At 48.9% G+C, this 20088-nt stretch overlaps 8 protein-coding genes across 12 annotated transcripts; 3 read left to right on the forward strand and 5 right to left on the reverse strand.

The window, feature by feature from the left end:
* Positions 1–47: 47 nt before the first annotated feature.
* On the forward strand, positions 48–6557 carry LOC136184556 (1-phosphatidylinositol 4,5-bisphosphate phosphodiesterase gamma-1-like). Its single transcript, XM_065971467.1, is given in 36 exon segments — positions 48–310; positions 376–525; positions 644–737; positions 790–837; positions 1006–1087; positions 1145–1225; positions 1278–1367; positions 1432–1527; positions 1591–1706; positions 1765–1850; positions 1919–2125; positions 2190–2272; positions 2325–2388; positions 2441–2520; positions 2586–2684; positions 2748–2779; positions 2856–2987; positions 3046–3223; positions 3282–3304; positions 3369–3488; positions 3545–3701; positions 3804–3905; positions 3963–4142; positions 4204–4261; positions 4317–4429; positions 4488–4544; positions 4604–4703; positions 4760–4849; positions 4921–5046; positions 5109–5154; positions 5218–5323; positions 5377–5500; positions 5503–5703; positions 5766–5854; positions 5913–6118; positions 6185–6557. Coding segments are annotated over 36 exon segments (3960 nt in total). The 5' UTR covers positions 48–108; the 3' UTR covers positions 6327–6557.
* Positions 6558–6711: 154 nt separating this feature from the next.
* On the reverse strand, positions 6712–7287 carry LOC136184479 (transmembrane protein 70 homolog, mitochondrial-like). Its single transcript, XM_065971384.1, has one exon. It carries the CDS (start codon positions 7285–7287, stop codon positions 6712–6714), a length of 576 nt encoding a protein of 191 aa, XP_065827456.1.
* A 30-nt stretch (positions 7288–7317) lies between these two features.
* LOC136184589 (mitochondrial genome maintenance protein mgm101 homolog) lies at positions 7318–8354 on the forward strand. Of its 2 annotated transcripts, none has more exons than XM_065971501.1 (5): positions 7318–7459; positions 7512–7630; positions 7682–7785; positions 7845–8048; positions 8103–8354. In XM_065971501.1, exons 1-5 carry the CDS (start codon positions 7335–7337, stop codon positions 8232–8234), a joined length of 684 nt encoding a protein of 227 aa, XP_065827573.1. In that variant the 5' UTR covers positions 7318–7334; the 3' UTR covers positions 8235–8354. The 2 variants fall into 2 exon arrangements, with proteins under 2 accessions (XP_065827573.1, XP_065827574.1); XM_065971502.1 differs by having other exon boundaries at positions 7326–7459; positions 7515–7630.
* Positions 8273–9874, reverse strand: LOC136184576 (ubiquitin-conjugating enzyme E2 Q1-like). Of its 2 annotated transcripts, none has more exons than XR_010669381.1 (9): positions 9575–9874; positions 9381–9500; positions 9204–9328; positions 9055–9152; positions 8924–9000; positions 8788–8868; positions 8635–8735; positions 8512–8588; positions 8273–8467 (listed from the first exon to the last, which is right to left on the reverse strand). XR_010669381.1 is itself a non-coding variant. In XM_065971487.1 (9 exons), exons 1-9 carry the CDS (start codon positions 9740–9742, stop codon positions 8324–8326), a joined length of 984 nt encoding a protein of 327 aa, XP_065827559.1. In that variant the 5' UTR covers positions 9743–9873; the 3' UTR covers positions 8273–8323. The 2 variants fall into 2 exon arrangements, 1 of the variants encoding a protein (XP_065827559.1); XM_065971487.1 differs by having other exon boundaries at positions 8635–8728; positions 9575–9873.
* Positions 9682–12419, forward strand: LOC136184579 (uncharacterized). The gene is made up of 5 exons (XM_065971490.1): positions 9682–9882; positions 9933–10052; positions 10121–10549; positions 10608–10747; positions 12206–12419. The coding sequence occupies exons 1-5, from the start codon at positions 9730–9732 to the stop codon at positions 12249–12251; spliced, it is 888 nt and encodes a 295-aa protein (XP_065827562.1). The 5' UTR covers positions 9682–9729; the 3' UTR covers positions 12252–12419.
* LOC136184558 (uncharacterized) lies at positions 12282–15395 on the reverse strand. Its single transcript, XM_065971469.1, has 2 exons — positions 14442–15395; positions 12282–14266 (listed from the first exon to the last, which is right to left on the reverse strand). The coding sequence occupies exons 1-2, from the start codon at positions 15323–15325 to the stop codon at positions 12445–12447; spliced, it is 2706 nt and encodes a 901-aa protein (XP_065827541.1). The 5' UTR covers positions 15326–15395; the 3' UTR covers positions 12282–12444.
* Positions 15396–15414: 19 nt separating this feature from the next.
* Positions 15415–16857, reverse strand: LOC136184580 (tol-Pal system protein TolA-like). Of its 3 annotated transcripts, none has more exons than XM_065971492.1 (10): positions 16682–16857; positions 16537–16631; positions 16416–16490; positions 16323–16360; positions 16230–16270; positions 16150–16175; positions 15856–16091; positions 15785–15799; positions 15584–15729; positions 15415–15534 (listed from the first exon to the last, which is right to left on the reverse strand). In XM_065971492.1, exons 1-10 carry the CDS (start codon positions 16830–16832, stop codon positions 15515–15517), a joined length of 843 nt encoding a protein of 280 aa, XP_065827564.1. In that variant the 5' UTR covers positions 16833–16857; the 3' UTR covers positions 15415–15514. The 3 variants fall into 3 exon arrangements, with proteins under 3 accessions (XP_065827564.1, XP_065827565.1, XP_065827563.1); XM_065971493.1 differs by lacking the exon at positions 15415–15534 and having other exon boundaries at positions 15540–15729; positions 15856–15963; positions 16012–16091; XM_065971491.1 differs by lacking the exon at positions 15415–15534 and having other exon boundaries at positions 15540–15729.
* A 102-nt stretch (positions 16858–16959) lies between these two features.
* LOC136184562 (uncharacterized) lies at positions 16960–19752 on the reverse strand. Its single transcript, XM_065971472.1, has one exon. The coding sequence runs from the start codon at positions 19734–19736 to the stop codon at positions 17115–17117; it is 2622 nt and encodes an 873-aa protein (XP_065827544.1). The 5' UTR covers positions 19737–19752; the 3' UTR covers positions 16960–17114.
* Between the last annotated feature and the right edge of the window lie 336 nt (positions 19753–20088).

Consider the following 20088-nt stretch of genomic DNA (forward strand, 5'->3'; position numbering starts at 1 on the left):
CGCACCGGATTTTTCCGCTGGAGAAAAAGACGGACGTCGATACGGGATTTCTATGCCGGATCACGAGTTCGTGGGGGCATCCAGGGAAGCGAGCCGAAGAAACGCGAAATGGCAGGAGATCTCGGCATTGGCGGATCGGACGAGATCCAGCGCATACTCACCCAGATGGAAAACGGATCGGGAATGTCGCGCTTCTATTCGCGCCGAAGACCGGAAAGGAAAACCATCGTTTTTCGTCGCGACACACTCGAAATCGTCTGGTTCACTGGCGCTCGCAAGGCAACTGTCGGCACAGCGCCGGAAGGAACGAGTGAGCTCGACGGGGGCCCCTTTTGAGGATTCGCGTGCAGCGTCGTTTTTCCTCCTTCCTTCTAGTCGACATGCGCGAAATACGCGAAGTGCGAAAGGGCAAGAACTCGCGCGATTTCGAAAGGCACGCCGTCGAAGCGGAACGCTGCGATCCCGATTCGTCGCTCGTCATTCTCTACGGGATGGAATTTCGCCTCAAAACACTGAGTCTTGTCGGTAAGAAAAGAGCGAGCGAGCGCGCGCGCGCAGTGCGCCTTCACGCCGCGTTTTCAATTCCGCCGACGTCGTCGTCGTCGTGCCGACGTCTCACTTCCTTTCCTCCTCTCTCTTCCAGCTCTCGGCCGCGCCGATCGTGACGTATGGTATCGCGGCATCATGCATATTATCATCAATCAGCGAATATTTACGTATCCGCTAAGAATGAACAGGCGAGTTGCGAGCGTCTGGCGAGGAGAGAAAAGAGGGTCCTTTACTTCTTAGGTGGCTGCTCAAGGAATTTCGGTTACTGGACAGGCACGGAGCTAACACGTAAGGAGAATTATATTGACCTTTTGATTGACATTACTAAATAAGCATTAGCACGAATAAATTATATATTAGTTAATAAGAAAACCCAGATTGCTATTAAATTATTCAATGATGAGTCACCACTGTAGATGAAAACATTCAGATGAGAACTTTTTTGGTCTTCTCTAGGCTAGGTTTGACCGAAGTGAAGAGATTTTTACAGCGAGCGCAGTGCAGCGTGCGGACGAATAGGGCTCGAACTGTGTTCAATGTGCGTAACGTTACTAAGAGGACGCCGCGTGTGTGCCCCACTCACAGGCATCTGTAGGAAGTGGATAGAGCGCGAGCGGGCTATATCAACTTTGACGGATTCCAAGAGCTCTATAGGACATTCCTAAATGCTAGAGGAGTGAGTAGAAGCCAACAGAGACAAGATGTCGCTGAGATAGTGACGTGTTTAGATTACCGAGGGCAGATTCGATTTGTATCTGAAGGATGGACAGAACATGACAGTGGAAGGTTTTCAGAGTTTTCTTCAAAACGAGCAGGCTGTCAGTAGTTTATAGTCTCTGATTGTAGTTGGAGTCAAATTAATTTTGCGTTTATTTCTCACAGGAAGTTCGAGCGCACGATCTCGGCTTTTGCGAGGACCTGATGGTCAGCTTCTTCGGCGGCCGACCCGCCGGAGAATTATTCTTCACGCTCGAATGGGTACCAAACTTCGTGTGTGAAAAAGAAAAAAAAAAGAAAAAAAATCGTTTTCTCGTTTTGTAGTTTGTGGATTTCCTCTTTTCCAAGCACAACACCCTTTTCAATGTGGATCACGCGAAAATCTATCACGACATGACGCGTCCTATGTCTCAGTACTGGATCGCTTCGTCGCACAACACGTATGGCGACGACCGAAAAAGAGCCCCAAAGCAGCTCTTACTGTCTTTTTGCGCGTAGATACCTGACCGGCGATCAGTTCCAATCGGAATCTTCATGCGAAGCGTACGCGCGATGCCTTCGCAGCGGATGCCGCTGCATTGAACGTAATCATAATAATATACGCGGAGATGACGCCTTTCTCACAGTCTGTCTCTCTCGCTCTCTCCCTTAGTTGATACTTGGGATGGTCCGGATATGAATCCGATCATTTTCCACGGGCGCACTCTGACGACGAAGATCAAGTTCAGGGACGTTTTGAAGACGATCAAGGAGCACGCTTTCATTAGCTCGGTGTATCCCGTCATTCTGTCAATTGAGGATCACTGCAGCTTGCCGCAGCAGAAAGTGATGGCCAGAGAATTCAAAGAAATCTTTGGAGGCAAGAAGAGAGAGAGAGAGAGGGCTCTGTCGGAAAAAGTCGCGACTCTAAAATCTCGTTTTAGAAAATCTTCTCACTCAACCAATTGACTTGAATGCCGCTATGTTGCCATCGCCTGGTGAACTTAAGAGAAAGATTATTATCAAGGTGGGGGGGTGAAGTGGTTTTCCTGGAGATAAAGTCGAAGGGTTTTGTTTAGCACAAGAAACTTCCTCCAGGTGCTGACGAAGAAAAATTCACCATTCCTCCTCGTCCGGCTGAGGGTGAGAACGAGATGAATCGAATGCAAATGTAACATTTCGCCTGTACACGTAGATATGGAATTGAAAGAGATGATGGACTTGAGTAATTCACTGAAACAGGGCATCTTATTGCTGGAAGATCCCATTGACAAGGTCAGTTCGCCAAGAGGCTGTCCTCCGCAAAGATTTCTGAAAGGCTTTTTTGTATATGTCTTTAGGTCTGGAATCGTCATTACTTTGTATTGACACCAGACAATCTCTACTTCACGCACGCCCAAGAGGAGGTGAGAGAAGAACCCGAAGAAGAAATGGACGCGGTAAGAATTGAAACAATGTCATCGGACCGTGGGTATGCATACGCTCTCCCTAATCCCTTTTAGGACGCTGCGGCGGAACTTCACTTCAGCGAAAAGTAATGCCAATAGTTTCTTCTCTCTTCATCGTCTCATCCCCCCCCCCCCCCCCCCTCCCTCTCTCTCTCTTCAAAGATGGTTTCACGGAAAATTGGCCGGAGGACGGTCGACTGCTGAGAAGCTCCTCAGAGAGTTCAACGGAATCGACGGCTCGTTTTTGGTGCGCGAAAGCGACACGTTCATGGGCGATTACTCTCTCTCCTTCTGGTGAAACTTATACCTAATTCGCGTTGGTCATTTTACCGTGCGCTTTGTCTCTTTCTAGGCGTCGCGGACGCGTGAATCACTGCAGAATCAAGTCGCGTATGGAAAACGGTCGATTGAAGTTCTTTCTCACTGACCACATGAGCTTCGACAACTTGTACTCTCTGATTGATTACTATCGCGCTCAGCCACTCAAAGCGCATGACTTTGAAATGCATCTCACCGATCCCGTGCCTCAGGTTAGTACAAATTTGACCACTGTCCTTCCCACGCAATCTAGCCTTTTTTCTTTGTTAGCCGAAACGGCATGAAGATAAGCCGTATGATGCGAGAAGAAGAATAAGAATTCGGATAATGCTAAAGACGGTTTGTTTGACTTTTTAGTTGGTTTCACAAGATCAGTCGCCAAGAGGCGGAAGAGATGTTGAAACGAGTGCGAGAGGACGGTGCTTTCTTAGTGAGACAGAGTCAGTCGCATCAGGACGCATTTGCCGTGTCATTCAGGTAGCAAGCATAGCAAAAACGAGAATCTTAACGTCAACTATTGTTTTTTTCTCTAGAGCCGAAGGAAAGATCAAGCATTGCCGTATTCTGTTGGAAGGCCGTCTATACACGATTGGCACCGCTCAGTTTGAGAGCCTATCTGAGCTTGTGGAGTACTACGAAAAGCATCCTCTCTATCGAAAAATGAAATTGAAATATCCAATCAATGAAGCAGTAAGAGAAGCAAAGCAGTAGAGGAGTTTTTTTACGACGTAGCCAAGAAATCTGATATTGATTATCAATGCAACGCTGCTCACTTTGTTTTTGAATGCCTAGATTCTTCAAAGAATTGGTACCGAAGCTGACGCAGCTGACGAGGACGAAAATTTGTACGGCGCCGGCGTCTATCACGATCCGAACGATTTTGTCGCTGGCATGGTGAAAAAGAGAACTTCGATCCAAGATACTTCTCGTGAGTTTCCTTTTTCGCTCTAGTCTGTGAGAGCTTTGTATGACTATCGGGCAATGCGTCCCGACGAGCTCTCCTTTTGCAAGCACGCAATTATCACCCAAGTCGAGCAGCACGACGGCGGCTGGTGGAGAGGCACGTACAGCGGAACCACTGGATGGTTCCCGTCAAACTACGTCGAAGAAATCGAAGCGGAACCAGCCAAGGTCTTTTTTTTTGGTGACGTGTCACTGAGCGGAATCTCGAGGCATATGTATATCTTTACAGGATACGCCGCTTGGAAATATTCAGCAGGGCTGTATCGACGTGCACGGTTGTATTGTCGGTAAGGGAGAGTCCGATAGGATGAGTTTGATTTTTGACGGGATGTTATATTGAAGAGCCTATTCAACGAACCGAGCAGACGTACATCTTTCGGATCATTCCCTCCGGAATGTCATCTAATCCCAATTTGCGTCAGCGCGCTCTCGAAGTGGCCGCCGAAGGCCTAGAGGTAGGAAGGGGTGTCGTGCGGGACGTCGACGGGGGATATTTGAATGCTGTTTATAAAGGACATGAGCGATTGGATGCACTTGATTCGAGACGCGGCGCAAAGTGCCGCGGAGAAGGTGAGACCGCCGTTGTTGACCTGTCTAAAGAAAATGTTGAGCTAGAATCGTTTCTTTAGCGTCAAGCCACAGTCATGCAGGAAGTGAAGAGAAACATTGCGAAGGAGCTATCGGACTTGGTCGTCTATTGCCGTTCCGGTGTACCACTCGATCTGGACGGTACGAAAACGAAGAGGAATAGAGTCTGTCCAATTGCAATCGATTTCATTTTTCAGGTCCACCGGGTGCCTACTATGACATGTCATCGTTTTCTGAGACGAATGTTGGGCGTTACCTTCGTTCGCCCAAATCGAGGCAATACGTTGCATATCCTTTTCTACTAGTTGAAAGTGTTCTCTCCTCTTTACTGCGTTTTTTGCTTCTTGACTTCCTCGCACTTATAACTTTCGTCAGTTCAGTCGCGTCTATCCGAAAGGCAGTCGCGTCGATTCGTCGAACTACGATCCAGCGATGATGTGGAACTGCGGCGTGCAGATGTGCGCCTTGAACTACCAAACACCCGGTACGTACCGTCTCTGCTTACTCCACCTCCTCCCCGGAACCGGCCTAATCGATTACTCGCAGACAAGCCAATGCAGCTCAATTACGGCAGATTTGGTGCTAACGGAGGGTCAGCTGCTTTAAATGTCTATTACACACGCGTTTGTAATGTGTGATCTCTTGTATGCTGTAGCTGCGGCTATTTGCTTCAACCGGAGTGCATGCGCAATTCAAAGTTTGATCCGGCGGACCGAAACAACTGCTGTCATGACGTTGAGCCACTTTCAATTATTTTGACTGTAAGCTAGGGGAGGGAGAACTAGAGGGACGCCGTTGGGAATTTGTGTACCAGATCATTGCTGCGCGAAATTTGGTGAAATCGGGTCGAGGCATACCCTCGCCTTTCGTTGAAGTTGACGTCGTTGGGCTTGAATCAGATGCCACGAAATACAAGACGGCAACCAAAGGTGCGCCAGCCAAGGCCTTACCTTATTGTCATCTAATATCCTCTTTTTTTCAGTCGATAACGGTTTGAATCCCGTTTGGAACGAATCGTGCGAATTTGACGTACGAAATCCGGACATGGCCTGTCTTCGATTCCTCGTGCAGGACGAAGACATGTTCGGAGATCCCAACTTTCTTGGGCAGGCTGTCGTTCCCGTCGTCAGTCTCAGAAAAGGTAAAAAAGGAAATTGAAAAAAATAGGTGACATGGCCGAGCTCTGCACGTATTGTCGTACAGGCTATCGCAGTTTGCCGCTGAGGAATGGTTACAGCGAAGAACTTGAGCTCTCGTCACTGCTGGTTCACGCGGACATACGAAATGCTAGGGTAGGGTCACTGCCCCCCCCAAGTCCGCTCACCCCCGTAATCCTTTGCACACACGTAGGGCGAAGACGGCGACTTGTACTCCAGCATTCAGGCGTTGCGCACCGAAGTCGCCGCACTCTCTTCGGAAATGGCCATCGAAACGAAGACAAACAAGAAAGTTTCGGTGCACAAGGGCGAAGTGGCCGCGCAGAAGATTAACGAATTGGGCAAGCAGTTGCACGTGAAGCAGAGCCAGCTCTTTGAACTCCAGTCCAGCAGAGCAAGGCGAGTCCTTGAGAATTTCTTCGTCTGTGTCACAATACGTTGAGATACTTGTGTTGTTTTTTCTAGGCAACGGCAACTCGAGGTAGGGCCGTCTTGCCCGCCGCCAAACCTACCGCGAGCGAGGCAGACGACTCGCCACGGAAGCAGCGGCAGCACCGGTAGCAGCAACAATCCCAATCCCTACTACTCGACGTCCAGACAGGTCTAACAGTGACGTGGGGTTTGTTTTGTGAGGACTGTGTAGGCTTTTGTGTGTCGTTGAAGGAAAGGACGTAGGGATGCGGGAGTTCTAGTTACATGTATTTGTATTGGGCTCTTGTGATCATTTCCTTTATGCTGTCTGTCCTTGGAGTTTTATTTCTCTCAATGGCTTGTTTAATTAGGTTTGGGCCATTTTTGTGTTCGTCTCTTTTAAAAGAAATTTTCGTTTTTAGTTTGGCAGGAGCGTTCTGTTAATTCAACAACGTACCCGAAGTACGTTGAGTGTATGTATGTACGTCTACGCTCAAGTAGTCTATCAGCTTGGGTGACTGGCCAACACTAATGAGGGAGGGGTCAGTCAAACGTTTTTATACTCAAAATTAAACCCAATCTTAGCTGTCCCCGTCCTCGTCACTATAATCGACTACGTGCAACAGCCTAGCTAGAAGTTTCCTGTGTTCAAAGACCTCCGGATGAATAAAATAACCACGATTATTCACCTGAAAGTTTGAGAACACCTTTCGTCCTTCGACCGGACGAACGTCTGCCACGTTCACCTCGCTGTGGATCGGTCTTGCGAGGATAGACAGCGTTTCGATGCGAACTCGATCCGTCTCTTCGTCGTAATCCATCTTTCGCACGTATCCTTTGGTGAGCCAGTGGAGGAGAAACGTCGATCCGATTCCTATTATTCCTACGATGCTGACCATTCCGAGTTTGGCTACCAGAGGTACGCCCTCCTTGCCGAAGTAGACGAGAAGGGGCACTCCAACTAGCGACGCCGTGCACGTGGTTAGCGAAAAGATTTTCACCAATTTTACTGGCTGTTTCAATGGACCCTCGTAGACCGCGCGATGGGAACTCCGTCGAGGAATCCAATCGATGATGCTGCAGCTAGGCGTTAGCATGTGCCTTCCAGACTTGGAGAATCCGCGACAGGCCGAACGCGAAAGACGCACCGCTGCCATTTCTCGTGGAAGTCCGGGTCTTCCAAGCCGCGCGCTAGTTTCTCCGAATGTCGATGCTTCAACGGTTTAGTCGTTTGCTACTGGCTCCTGTCCGCCATCGGGCCTCGATATCGTTATCTACCTCGTCTCAAGTCGATTCCAACGCCGATAGACAGCAAGATTCGGAAGATCGGTGAGAACCGATTTCGCACCGTTCCAAAGCGACAAAAAAGACACGTGTACAGTAGTGTCTCGGCCACCGACGATCCGTTCAAAGGCATTGCAGCCTCTCCCTTTCCCGAAGAGACGAGAAAAGTTCTCCTAGCACCAATCAACGACAAAGACGTCGAAATAAAGCCGGACGGTGAACACAGCGATCGATGCGCAAGCAAAGAAACACTTTTCTGTCGTCTAGGACTTATCTACCTGCCCGAAATAAAGTATAGGCGAATTCTGAACGCCGCGTTCGGTCCGGGAGGATGGGCGCTCATGCCACGCGGCGAAGTTCTTCAGTTTCAGGTGAGGAAACGCCCTCTACGCGCGGGGTTTATTGAATTTTTTTCCCTTCTCACGTGTAGGTTGATGGAGAGGCCGGTCAATTGGTGACTCGCGAGTATGCTCTCTTTTGCTTGGGACGGTTCGTGTCGCAAGCGACGGGAGAACACCTGTTTTACACGAGAGGAAATTCCAGTTTTGGAAAGGCGAGCGAGTCGGCGAAATCGAATGCTCTGATGCGTTGCTGTAAGGATTTGGGCATCGCAAGCGAATTGTGGGATCCTCAGGTGCAGTGATTCAATGGGGCCACTTTCTGATTTTGTTCTACTGCAATTGATTAGTTTGTTTTGGAGTGGAAGGCAAAGAATTCCGAAGAGGTGTGGTGTGAGAATCAGAGATCAAAGGAGAGACGAAAATTGTGGCGTCGTAAGGGTTCAAACCACATGTTTCCTTACCCATGGAAGGCAACCTAAAGGCTGTCTTACGTACGTCCAAGTGCGGTAAGAAGAACTATTACTAAATTGATTTATTGTTTCCAGTCATCCAAAAAATGTAACACAAGCTATTTGTTCCATCCGTATCGCCTAACCATTCTTTCAAAGGCCTGCTTTGCTGCAGTCTCGTCATAGGGATGATCACCATGTGAGAAATCCAATTGGGCTCTCGTATCAGAAATCATTTCAGAGTGAATTTGAACCAGCACACTCTGCAACAACGATGATTATGCATTCAATTGCACGGTGACTTTACCTCAATATCAACTGTGGGCCTCCATCCTGATCTCGTCAACAATTCCATGCAGACACTACCGCCAATAGTCACATGACCTGAAACACCATTGGTTGTAAAAACGTTGTCTTAGCTCTATCGTACCTGTCAGAAACTTGAACCTGGGTCTTATTACTCGAACAAATGGAGGACTCATAGGATAATCCTTTGGAAACTTCATCTCCATCTCTACAACAGGCTAAAGTCTTACTTGAACTTGAGTGCAATAAGCATAGAAGCCCTCCCCAAGTGACCCACTTCTCTCTTGTACTGAGCAGCATACTTATCAAGGTCTCGCGCCAAGAGAGACCCCTTTTCAAATTTCGTGAGTTTGACTCTCTGTGTGTACAATGCAAGGCTCAATGGCATGCTCCATGCCTTTCCTCTTACTGACCCATATAAAAAGATTGTCATCCTTGGGCTCTCCTTCAACGCCAAACTTGCCCGCCGTCTTCTTCAAGTTCTTCAAATCTAAGGCTTTATCTCAGAAGAAGAAGAAGACAATGACAAAGGATTCAATGGTACCCCTGATAAGTCGATGCACGGCACCCTGAGATCCGTCACCAGTAAAGAAATCATCAGCAGTGACTTCGTCGTCGTCATCGTCATCTTTAGCCTGAGCTCTGTGCAAACAATTCTCAGATTCGAAATAGAAAGAAAATGGGGAAACGTACTGCGCTTTTGCACTAGCATCTTCCTCTGGCTCACAGTCATCATAATAATAATCATCTTCGTCATCTTCGTCATCTTCATCTATACCATCATCAGCATCCCCCCTAGTTCTGTCACCAGAAGCTTTCTAAAAGGGAAAACCATTCGCGTGGTGACTACATATCATGTGCAGTGCTGACGGGAAATAGCAGTTCCGAAGTCCGATTCAGTACTTGAAGTAGCGTGCGGTTGCAGTGGTCGGTGTATTCTTGAATTTCGGCTAATTGGCTCAGCGACGACGGATCGTCGCTCCACACGTGCTAGAGTACAGGAAACGCGGAAAATTCGACTCGTGAATATTTTGCGCAGTCGAGAAACCGCGATGCAGTCACACCCATCTTGCATTCGTCGTCGACGGACACACGACGAAGAAGGACTTTGATTCGGCGGAGAAATCGAGACGTCTTTCACTTTCGTTCGACGAAACAAGGCGGAAAGGCGCCGAATCGGTCGAAGCCCATTCTCTGGCCTGCGAAAGTGACAAATGAAATGCGCCCGACATGCCAAACGAAGGCAAAATTGAAAAGCGATCCGGGCAGCGCTGGAACAAGTGCGCTAGAAGTAGACTTCCTCGCCGCCGAAATGTCGGCGACCGACTCGGAGGAGCCCCGGTCGGAAGATTGGGAGCACGACTACTCTATGGTAGCTTTGGATTTGTTGTTGTCTTTCCATTGACCTTCTCTCTCGCATAGAAGCCCACTGACGGGACCCCAGAAGAGGTTACCACGCCTCAACGGCCCTCCGCCGTCACGTCGCCTCTCCCCCCGCACATGCTGACGCCGGTTGAAAACACGCTGAAAGATCAGCCAACGGTAATCGTTTGGAAAACACCAAATTGCTTCGAATCGTAATTTATTTTGATCAATTAATTAAAAATAAGGCGTTACTGACAGCAAATGTGAAAGCACCAGTTCAACCGGTGGCGAACGTGTCGCCGTTGAATGTCGGTCAATTTCGGGGTGTATTGAATCAACCCCAGCAACTGGTTCTTGTCAATCAACCTTTCCAAGCAGCGGGCAGTGGACCCCTGTTTGCCATCCCCGCTGCCTCGTTGCATCAGATGATCAAATCGGGAACATTCAAATTGCAGCCCGTGTCCAATCAAGTGGCTGTCACTCCTCCTGCTTCGACGCCTCCAGCTTCTACTCCTAAACAGGAATTGGCTGCCACGCCTGCCGCTGTGCCAAACAAAGACGCGTCAGAAGATGCGGAAGCAAAAAGGACGGTTGCAAAGTCGAAAGTAGATAAAGGCAAGCCGATGGAGAAACGGAAAAGAAGTTCTTCTAAGGACGGGTCTGCTCAATATAAGGTTCGTAGTAGTGTCTCATGTCTGCGACTTGTACTGTATATAATGTCTGTGTGTTTAGATTCCGAGAAAATCGGAGGTTGACGTGAAGCCGCGTCTAGGTCGAACGTGCGAAAGGGAGGGATGCAATAAGTTGGCGAGACCTAATGCAGAACGAGGTCCACTATACTGTGGCAACGACTGTGTCGTTGAGCATTGCAAGTAAGGAAATCTTTGCCAATGGCACGTTCATTTATCCCCATAGTTGTGATTTACAGTACGTACCGTTCAAACGTTTAGATCGAAACGCTAGAACTCCAAAGGGGGCCCTTACTAGTATTTCAGTACCGGAAGTTTTATCGTACCCTGCCCATTGTTAATTGGTTAGGTAATTTGACGAGAAACGGGTCGAATAGTCCAGCTACGTAGCGTTTTCGTCGGATTGTTTGCGTATCACGTGCAACGCACGTTTGACTTGCCCGTTATAGAACCGGACGTAGCACTTTGATTTTGCTGACCCAGCGTACTGCCGTAACTGCGTATGCGTTCGCTTTTCGCGTCCAAATAGCGACTCAATGTCTTTAGAATAGACCCACAATGCATTTTGCGACCGATTCATCGCTTCTACTTCTCGTATTAGGGCATTTCGTAGCAACGCGATGATTGACGTCATGCGTTGCTCAATGTCGCGTGACAAGGCGTGCCTGGCGCACGTAGCACACATTCCGCTGTCGTTTTTCGCGTTTGAATTGATTTTCAACAAAATTTCGTTTGTTTTTGCTGGCAGAAATGCATTTGCGGCCGATTGGCAAAGGTTTCGGTTCAAACGACGCTCCTTTTGATCCCTTTTAATCGTGAATAGCTGCAGTCGTAGGGCCCTAGTCGCGTATGAGTATAAATACCCAGCATTTACAAGTACTAATCAGATGGAGCAGAGCAGAGCTCGTGGCTAGGATAGAAGGGAGATTGGCAACACTCCCCAAGGCTTGAGGCACTATGGCCCGGTGGTCGCCTCATTCCTCACTTGACAAGGGTGTAACATTGCACGCCTTCCTAGTTCTCGCATCTCTCTCCCAGCTCCTGGGCACCTCTGTCACCGGATAAACCTCCATAGCACCGTCTTCCGTGGGGTTTGTGTCATGTGTCGATGTTTTTTTTGATTTTTTTAAAGTTCTCTACGCGAGAAGACGCGTTTTTTGAGCTTCTAGTGATCAAACGACGCTTTTACCCCCAAAGGGGGCCCCTTCGCCCAATCCACGAATATAGAAGTCCTATACCCAAACCTTCACATTTCATGGGCAAAGGAACTGTCCTTTACAGTTTACCGCCAGACTTACCAAGTAAAAACTCAGTTTCCCAACACTTTATAGTTTTACACTTACTGCGCGTAGAGTCGGCCGTCGCTTGCAATAATTACTGCAGCAGAGTCGGCCCGTCGGTTGAATTAGTTACTGCGAAGGCTTAGTGAAGCCTTTTTTCTATTGATTGCTAAACTAAAAACCATGCCTCTATATATAAAATTTTTCTTTGGGATTTTGCTTCGAGCATAATATATCTGAAAGGATCAGTATCAGTGTAGTTCCGAGAGCCTAAAACTTTTGAACGGTACTTAATAATAAATTAGTAATAAAAATGAACGTGTTCTGAGTTGTCTACTTCAAACTATATCTTTTCACTTAGATCAGTCTTTGAATCCTGGATAGGTCAGCAGCAGAGAGTCGCCTGAGAGAAGTCCTCGGCGAGGTTATATACATGTACATGTATATGTAGAAAGGGGGCAGTTCACCATATTTTTTATTAATTAATTATTGCGTCACCATGCTACATCCCTAGCCTGTCAAAACGGTTAAAGGCCCGCTCCTGAATAATTCAAATAAAATAGTCTATGTCGGTATCCTTTCTCCGCCGCCAGCCACCAGCTAATGATCACGATACACCAATTTCATGCTCTGCTCCGGCTTTCGTCGAACCAAACTGTAAATGACGTTATCCAAAACGTGTCCGACCTTCTTGTCATAGCTCACGGCCGTCCAACTCCGCTCCATTTCAAAGCGCATCGCAACGATCTCCTCCTGTCTGACGTTGAGCAAAATCGTATGAAGCCGATCGACGCGATTCGCGCGAACCCGCACGACGAACTTGGAATAGTCGACGCGATCGGCGAACGCCAACTCGACGTCGGGCCCAATCAGAACAGGTATGCAACCGAGAATAATCGACTCGTAGACGCGCTGCATTGCCGTCGGTTCGTCGTCGCCGACGGGACAAAGACAGAAGACGGACGACATCATGTCAAGAAAGTACGTCTTCATACGCGTCGCCGCAATGCGAAAGCGCGGCACGCGACTGTACTGTTTCACAATCGCATTCGTCAGCGTCGCCGTCGCCGTCCGACCGCGTTCGGATTTGAAATGCGCGCCGCTGTAGTGAGCGAGTATCGTTCGCGTCGGCCGATCGATAAACGGCACAGAATAAATCGCGACGACTTCGTCCGGATCGACGTAGCTTGATATGACGACGTCCTTGTGGGGATTGAAGTAGCGACTGGCGAGGAGCGCCGACTGAAGCAGAAAGACGCCGTTCTTCAAACTCGCATACAATTCGTTCTCGTCGTCGTCGACGAAACCCATCGTGAACGTCCACACGTGATCGCGTCCCGCCGATCGATTGAAGTAGTCGTAGCGCGTTCGAACGTGTTGGAGAGCGCGCAGCACGAACTGGACCGTCTCCTCGTTCGCCGTCCTGTCGTCGCCCTCGTTCTGCGCATTGATGTAGTGACACGACGCGTAGATGGGGACGAAGTAGAAATCGGCTTCGGCGGCGTTCTCCGTTCGAAACTCGCTTCGCATCAAGCTCTGATGGATCGCGTACTCGGCGCCGAACGCGTTCACCTTGCAATCGTAGTTCCATATAGGCGGCGGATCCTTCTCGTTTTTCTCGATCTGTTTCTTATTGAACTCGCTCGGCAAATCGTAGACGTAGATTTTCAGACCGCGCTTCTTTGCCTCGCTTTTGCCCGCGGCGGCGAGCCGCGACGCGCCGCCGGCGTACGACGAAGCGCTCGCGTTGAGAACGCCCTTGGCGCTGAGAAGTTTTTTCTCGACGTCAATCTCCTTTTCCAGCTGATTGATGCGCTCCTGTTGTTCGATGATGACGTTACCGAGTTGCTTCTGCGAACCGGACGTCGATATCTTCGAATTCATGCAACTCTGATATTGCTCCGGACTCAATTCCGGTTCGCACAGCTTCTCGTGCCAGACGTGATAGATGCCCTCGTCGACCGATCGCATCGTCTCCAAGCCGCTCTGAACGAACTTGGAGTACAAATCGACGTCCTCGCCGCCCCAGCCTTCGATCGACAAGTCGAAACCGCCGACGTTGAAAAAATCCTCCACGTAGAGACAGACCATTCCGTAGCCGAAATCGCGCCAGAATCCCGATTCCCTTTTGATGGAGATCGTCGCGCTGCTGCTGCGCGACGATTTCGACGTCGACAACGCCGGATTGTACATGCTGAAGACGACTGGGTAGTAGACGCGCTTGCCGAGGTCCGCATTGCGATGGCAACGCTGAAGAAAGGCGGACGTGAAGCGTATGTCGACGTCACAGAAGAACATGACGCGATGATCGGTGACCGAGTCTCGAACGTATTCGGCGCCCTTGAGAAGACCGACGCCGCGCGAGAAAGGCCCATTGACAGCGATCAGTTCGTAATTCTTCCAACTGAAAACGTCGCGGTATCTGGGGGAGAGAAAGAATTAGCATAGTACGTGACGTCACTGGCTCCTCCAAAAAGGGGGAGTGCATAAACCACGACAATACAATAGAGACCCCCTCAATAGGCATGCCACCTTAGGATCAATAGAGATCAATCCTACGCGTACCAGATGGTCACTATGTAGACAAAGTCTCTTACTTTGCCAACAGTTTCTTGACGTCCTCCTTATTCTCGTCGCCGAAATAGACGAGAATCAAAAAGACGTCGACGAATTTCTGTCCAATGCAGCACTTCCGAAATCGATACATAAACTGCTCAAATATCTCGAAACGTCCCGCGAGCGGCATCACGAGATTGACGTGGACACTCAAATCCTCGTACGTCGCCACGCGCTCGAGCAAAGGCTCGCCGAACGGTCGCAGAAGACGCACGCGCTTCGACGTTGGCCCGTCGATCGACGTCAATTGAAGATCGAGCTCGTATTCGGTGCCGCGGAGGCGATCGGTGCGTCGAAAGCCGTGGACGAGTTTCGCGAATCGATATTTCTTTCCTTCGTCGTCGCGATTGATGAGCTCGAGCGCCGCCTCTTTCGCGTCGATCAGATCCTGACGCGCGATTCCCTGCACGCGATCGCCCGGCTGAGTGCGACCGTTCATGAACGACGAGAAGACGAATTTCTCGTCGAACGAGTCCCATTCGATGACGGCGTGACGCGACGTCGGCTTGTAGGGATCGCGCGGTCGGGCGACGATCGACGCGCCGGCGCACTCGTCGCTGTCGACGTCGGGCGAGAGAATTTGCCGTCTCAAACGGGCGACTTCCTCTTGCGACGAGATAAGTCGGTTTTGGAGATCGGCGACGTCGTCGTCGTCGTCGCCGCCGCCGCCGCGTTCGCCGATTTCCCACAGCGGTTGATTGACGTTAGATGACGAGCCTATTCTCCCTGCGCCGCCGCCGCCGCCGTCGCTGCCGCTCCAAAAGCACGATGAAGTGATGCTGAAGAGATTGAGAGCGAGTGTGAGGACAGCGATCGCGGCAAGAGAGGCGACGGTGATGCCGCATGGAGATCGACGTTTTTTCATAACTGAATCATCTGGAGGAGCCGAGACCAAAACGAAGGAGAGAGAACCGCAGACTACAGTCGACGGGAACTTCCAACTTCGTGACGTCGCGTGCACGAGCATTGTACATCTCTTAATTTCATTACCACGTCGGTTAGTACAGACAGAACATGAGAACAATAAAATTAATTAGCTGTTTTTCATCCGAAATTAGTTCTCTTGACCGAAGCCTAAGAAGCGGAATTGTTTCTCAAACACGTGATGAGCTGAGGATCTTACCAAGTACATCGTCGAGTCTCTCAGCCAAGCTGAGCAGAGTAGCTCTAGGCATACCCTTAGTGGCGTTGCTTATCTTGGCCATAATTGTCTCTTTAGCTGCAGCAGACGCTGGAGAATCTTCCGCAATGGGAGCCAGTAAGCCAGGCCTGAAGTACAAAGTAAGAATCAACAAAAAAGAGAAGAATCCATCCCATTGAGCACCTTGCAGCATGCACTCTAAATGAAAAGGTCGGCTTATTGTAATAGCCAATACCAACAGATTTTAGTATTACCTCGTAGCAACAGAAGTCACAAATGGTGTCACCTCAATGACAGTCTGAGCTGAATCCGGCTTGTCACAGGCCTTGGACTGAGTTTCAGTCAGAGCTGCCCTTTTGCCTCTAAAAGGTAAAAGTTCCAAAGCAGACACTCGTCTTACAATTCCAAACCTTGTGACAGAGCGAGTGACGACCCCTCTCTTAACACTTGTAGCAGCAAGGGGCTGACCTCGTTTCCTTCTTGTAGTACCCTATATTATCAACAACACAATTTTACCTGACACTCTAGACACGGACAGTGATACCAACCTTCTTTCTGATAGTCGACTTTGCAACTGTATTAGGAAAAGACATCAAAATAATTTACTATGACCCATACATCTATGTACCCTCAGGATTTTCAGAAAGTGCAGCAGAAGCCTCCTCCTCTCTATACATAAAGAAAAATTTTAAATAAATTTTATTTAAAATTTTTTACGCACTCTGCGTCTGCTGCTTTCTTCTCTTCCGCCTTCTTCTTCTACAAACATGCAATTTTTTTTTCATTCCTACCGACTCAGTACAGTGTTGAATACCCGAAGCAGCTCTAGCGCCTCGTGGTGGCATCGACCCAGATCGACAACGTCGTAAAACGGCATGGCAAGGAGTTCCTCGAAGAAACACTCGCGAGGGGCGAATTGCGTTTCGTGGTCTCACCTTGGGAATGGATCGAATGGCGAGTCGTTTGGCGTTTTCGAACGCTTCCATTGCTTGCTCCGCGTCGCGACGCATCTGTTCGAGCCGTTCCTTCACTTTTAGAGAATCAGAATCTCGTTTTTTCAACTGTTCTTTCCTGTCCTACTGTGATTCTCGAAGTCGCCGAGGACGCGGCGCCACCACTCTTCGCGTTCGGCTCGCGTCATTCCATTTCGATCGATTTCGGGCAATTTTACCACTTTGCTTACGCCGGTTGTGAAATCGACGGTAAACGGCTCGTTCTTTCGGCGCGGCATACTCTTTTCGTTTCCGTTGAGAGTTTGAAACTGGTACGGCACGTCACAACTCACGTGATGTAGACCGCGTACTAGCGCGTAGAATCACTCGTGCCACATGCCAGACATCTCTGCTTCTACCTTCATTTGTGGACATCGGACAACTCGATTTGCGTGGAGGTAGGTTGGTCTGTGAGCTCTTAGAACAGCAGACGAGCAGGCTCGATTTTCAGCGCAGTCACACACTCATACACGGCAGCATCTACACAAGCATACAGTACACTCCTGGTTACGCGCGGTACCTTAGAGACCGAGCAGTTGACGAGCCCAGCCAATGAGCTCGTCATCATCGGGCCAAACGGCAGCGATTGTCCCGGGATCATTTTCCTTTGATTGAGCTTGCCACTCTTTCAAAGGCATCTTGCATTCGGTCACATTTCCATTAGGTGCATAAATCCTATTGTCGTGCAATACCGGCCTACCCGGTTCGGCGTTACAATTTGCCGGGCTTCTTCCGTAATCCCCGTCCTGTAGCAAAATCACCGAATTGTTATAGAAATAGTCTTCGTGCCCGACTCGCTGAGGACAGATACCAAATCCTCTGGGCAAATAGGCATCGATATTGTGATGGTGATGATTGTCGTGGCCGTTGAAATTATTTTTCAACGCCGTCTTTTTACCGTAGGAAATAAAATTGTGATGGGTTTCGTAGTAGGCGCTTCCATCGTCGTTGTCGACTCCAAAGTCGCCTCCGTAGTTAGCGACGATGAAATTGTAATTTATGTAGTCGTATTGTTTTATTGGCGATGGCGTTTTGCCGTCGGCTACTTTGGTGACGTAGACCTGACGATCCCAGCTGTTGAACGGGCCGTGATCGCTTGACTCGCGGCACGTGTTGAATAGGAGATTTTCTGTCACGTTCGATCCTCCGCCGAATCCGTCGTTAAAATTAATTCCCGCTCGCGGTCCATTGAAAAAGATATTTCCTTTGAGTAGATTCTGGCACGATTTGGCTTGGAAGTAGAACGACGATTGTTTCTCCCATATGCCTAGTTCGCGGACAAAGTTATAGAGAATTTGATTAAATCTGGGTTGATTTCCTTCGGTTCCGTCAGGTCCCATTCCAACGATATCGGACCCATTTGTATATCCCCACGACGCTATCGCCGTACTTCCAAGCCAAGAAAAGTCGGACTTTTGAACGGTAGCGTAGCGATTGTAGCCCGATAGCATGATGGCGTTGCCGTCAAGTCGTTCGAATAGACATGAATCGACAGTAAAGTTCATGGTTCCCTCAACGAATACGGCTCCCATACGTGCCAAAGCCCAATCGCCACCCGACGGCATACCGTGCGGATCCATGTACGTATATGCGGTGTCGCGAAAACCAATTCCGCGCATAGTCAAGTCAACGACGGGTTTCTGTTGCGTTCCCATTATTCGCACGAGAGTTTTCACATTAGTGACGGCGAATTGAATGTCAGTTGGTGGCATGCCCGTTCCGTTGTAGAAAAGATAGAGTTTTCGGTTGACCTCGTCGTAGTAGTATTCCCCAGGATAGTCCAACTCTTCAAAAACGTTCTCGATGTAGTACTCGTCTCCCTCAGCTCGGCCTCGCGCTCCCTGAAAGCCGCCCTTACTAAAAGTAAAGTTACCCGTTTCTCGATCGTAGTCGCCCACTTCGAACATCCACGATGCCCAATGTCCGGGTCGCCAAGCCTGTATAATGGCTCCGGTGGCGTTTTTGTACGGCATATTGGTAAGATTAGCAACCATTCCAGAGGGAATGGTGTACGTATTGGCTCCTCCTCCCTCGACGTTACTGCTACACCAGTATCCCGCCGGTGGATCAAAGTTCTTACACGGACCTCCGATTCCTAGTGTGTAATATTGAAACGAATCGGAAGTATTGCGAAACGGTTTCTCCGGTTGAAACTCCTTGTCAGGCTTTTGAGGAAGAATTGGGGCATTCCACGCGGTGGCCTTCATCTCTGAACCGAATCCAAGTTCGGGATCAGCATTCGGATATCGAGCTCGTATAGCTCGATGTCCATTGAGACGCAGTCCGGGCACTGCCGCTATATCGGCTAGGTCTGCCGCGTAGATATTTTGGGGTATAGTTACTTTTTTGTAACCGCTTACGTGGTGGTTTTGAGCCATTGGTTGCCAGACGCCGTCGTTGCGAAAAACGCACTTATACACCCAATTTTCACCCGTGTGTTGGTCGTGCCAGGTCCAGACGTTGCAACTACCGTTAGCCTTGCACATAGACTCGCACTCTTGCCACGTCTTGTACGTAGAATTGATTATCGCATTCGATCCAGCATGCGCTACGTCGTTCGCGTTTTGCTCGACTATCCATTCGATTGTTGTTGTGTTTTTCTTAGATACGTTGAACGCTTTCCATTGGGGTGCAATTGGCTTTGCTCCGCTAATCCACACTTCTTCTCCATTATAGTTTTGTAAAGTGAGTCCACTGTCTTCTGGTCCAAGTTCAATCGTTTCGTTTAGGTAGAACGTTCCGGCTCGAAGCAGAATAGTCGTCGGTGATGAAGCGGAGCGACTGACTTGGACGGCGTGAGCAATCGTTTTGAAGGGTTTGTTCATCGTACCTGCATTGGAGTCACTACCCTTTGTAGCGTCGACGTAGTACATTGTAGCTGCAGCTGGCGAATCAAAGAGAGCAAATCTTGACTTTGTGTCGTCTAGATGTAGTGGAAGGGCGAGACTACAGTTAGCAGCTTCGGGAGATCCGTTCAAAGCATCAACGATTTGCTGGAAATGATCTTTGGTACGAAAGGGCTGTATTTTGTGAGCAAACTCGATTGCAAGCTGTCTCATTTTACAGTCAAAGCGGTCTTGATTGGCATGAGAAGTCTGAAATACAAAGCAGAGTAAGCAAAGAGCCAGTGCTATAGACGCCATGGGTCGCTACAGCAATGAGATGAGATCGGGTGCACGTGAGAACCAGTCTGAGTAGAGCATGCAGAAATGAAATTGCGTTTAGAATATAGCTGTTGACGTCATTTCAACTAATACAGTTGGAAGTGGTTTGGATAGAGTTGCGACTCGGAGATACCAGGTTCGGTGATAAATGTTGACTAAATAAAAAAAAGAAAAACAACTTCTAATTTCGGCTAAAAGTTCAAAGTAGACGGTACAGAATGAATAATCCAATACACGTAGCTGGAATTAAATACGCCCCAGAAAAAAAGTAATTTGTAACGTGATTCATTACTATAGTTATGATCACTTTGTTGTTGCTGCCTTGCACAGC

This window comes from Oscarella lobularis, chromosome 3, assembly GCF_947507565.1.
Source record: "Oscarella lobularis chromosome 3, ooOscLobu1.1, whole genome shotgun sequence".
Lineage (NCBI taxonomy): Eukaryota > Metazoa > Porifera > Homoscleromorpha > Homosclerophorida > Oscarellidae > Oscarella > Oscarella lobularis.

Bases quoted from the DNA above. Each gene is read 5' to 3' on its own strand.
- LOC136184479 (XM_065971384.1), bottom strand. From the start codon at position 7,287: ATGGCAGCGGTGCGTCTTTCGCGTTCGGCCTGTCGCGGATTCTCCAAG.
- LOC136184589 (XM_065971501.1), top strand. From the start codon at position 7,335: ATGTCGATGCTTCAACGGTTTAGTCGTTTGCTACTGGCTCCTGTCCGC. The intron at 7,460-7,511 runs GTGAGAACCGAT...ACACGTGTACAG, and splicing joins CAGCAAGATTCGGAAGATCG to TAGTGTCTCGGCCACCGACG. The intron at 7,631-7,681 runs GTGAACACAGCG...TCTGTCGTCTAG, and splicing joins CGTCGAAATAAAGCCGGACG to GACTTATCTACCTGCCCGAA.
- LOC136184579 (XM_065971490.1), top strand. From the start codon at position 9,730: ATGCGCCCGACATGCCAAACGAAGGCAAAATTGAAAAGCGATCCGGGC. The intron at 10,550-10,607 runs GTTCGTAGTAGT...CTGTGTGTTTAG, and splicing joins ACGGGTCTGCTCAATATAAG to ATTCCGAGAAAATCGGAGGT. The intron at 10,748-12,205 runs GTAAGGAAATCT...CTTTTCACTTAG, and splicing joins TGTGTCGTTGAGCATTGCAA to ATCAGTCTTTGAATCCTGGA.
- LOC136184576 (XM_065971487.1), bottom strand. From the start codon at position 9,742: ATGTCGGGCGCATTTCATTTGTCACTTTCGCAGGCCAGAGAATGGGCT. The intron at 9,329-9,380 runs GTCAGCACTGCA...TTTCCCTTTTAG, and splicing joins CTTCGGAACTGCTATTTCCC to AAAGCTTCTGGTGACAGAAC. The intron at 9,001-9,054 runs GTACCATTGAAT...ATAAAGCCTTAG, and splicing joins CGTGCATCGACTTATCAGGG to ATTTGAAGAACTTGAAGAAG.
- LOC136184558 (XM_065971469.1), bottom strand. From the start codon at position 15,325: ATGAAAAAACGTCGATCTCCATGCGGCATCACCGTCGCCTCTCTTGCC. The intron at 14,267-14,441 runs GTAAGAGACTTT...TCTCTCCCCCAG, and splicing joins GTCAAGAAACTGTTGGCAAA to ATACCGCGACGTTTTCAGTT.
- LOC136184580 (XM_065971491.1), bottom strand. From the start codon at position 16,832: ATGCCGCGCCGAAAGAACGAGCCGTTTACCGTCGATTTCACAACCGGC. The intron at 16,491-16,536 runs GTGAGACCACGA...TGTTTCTTCGAG, and splicing joins CCATTCGATCCATTCCCAAG to GAACTCCTTGCCATGCCGTT. The intron at 16,361-16,415 runs GTATTCAACACT...GCATGTTTGTAG, and splicing joins AGGCGCTAGAGCTGCTTCGG to AAGAAGAAGGCGGAAGAGAA.
- LOC136184562 (XM_065971472.1), bottom strand. From the start codon at position 19,736: ATGGCGTCTATAGCACTGGCTCTTTGCTTACTCTGCTTTGTATTTCAG.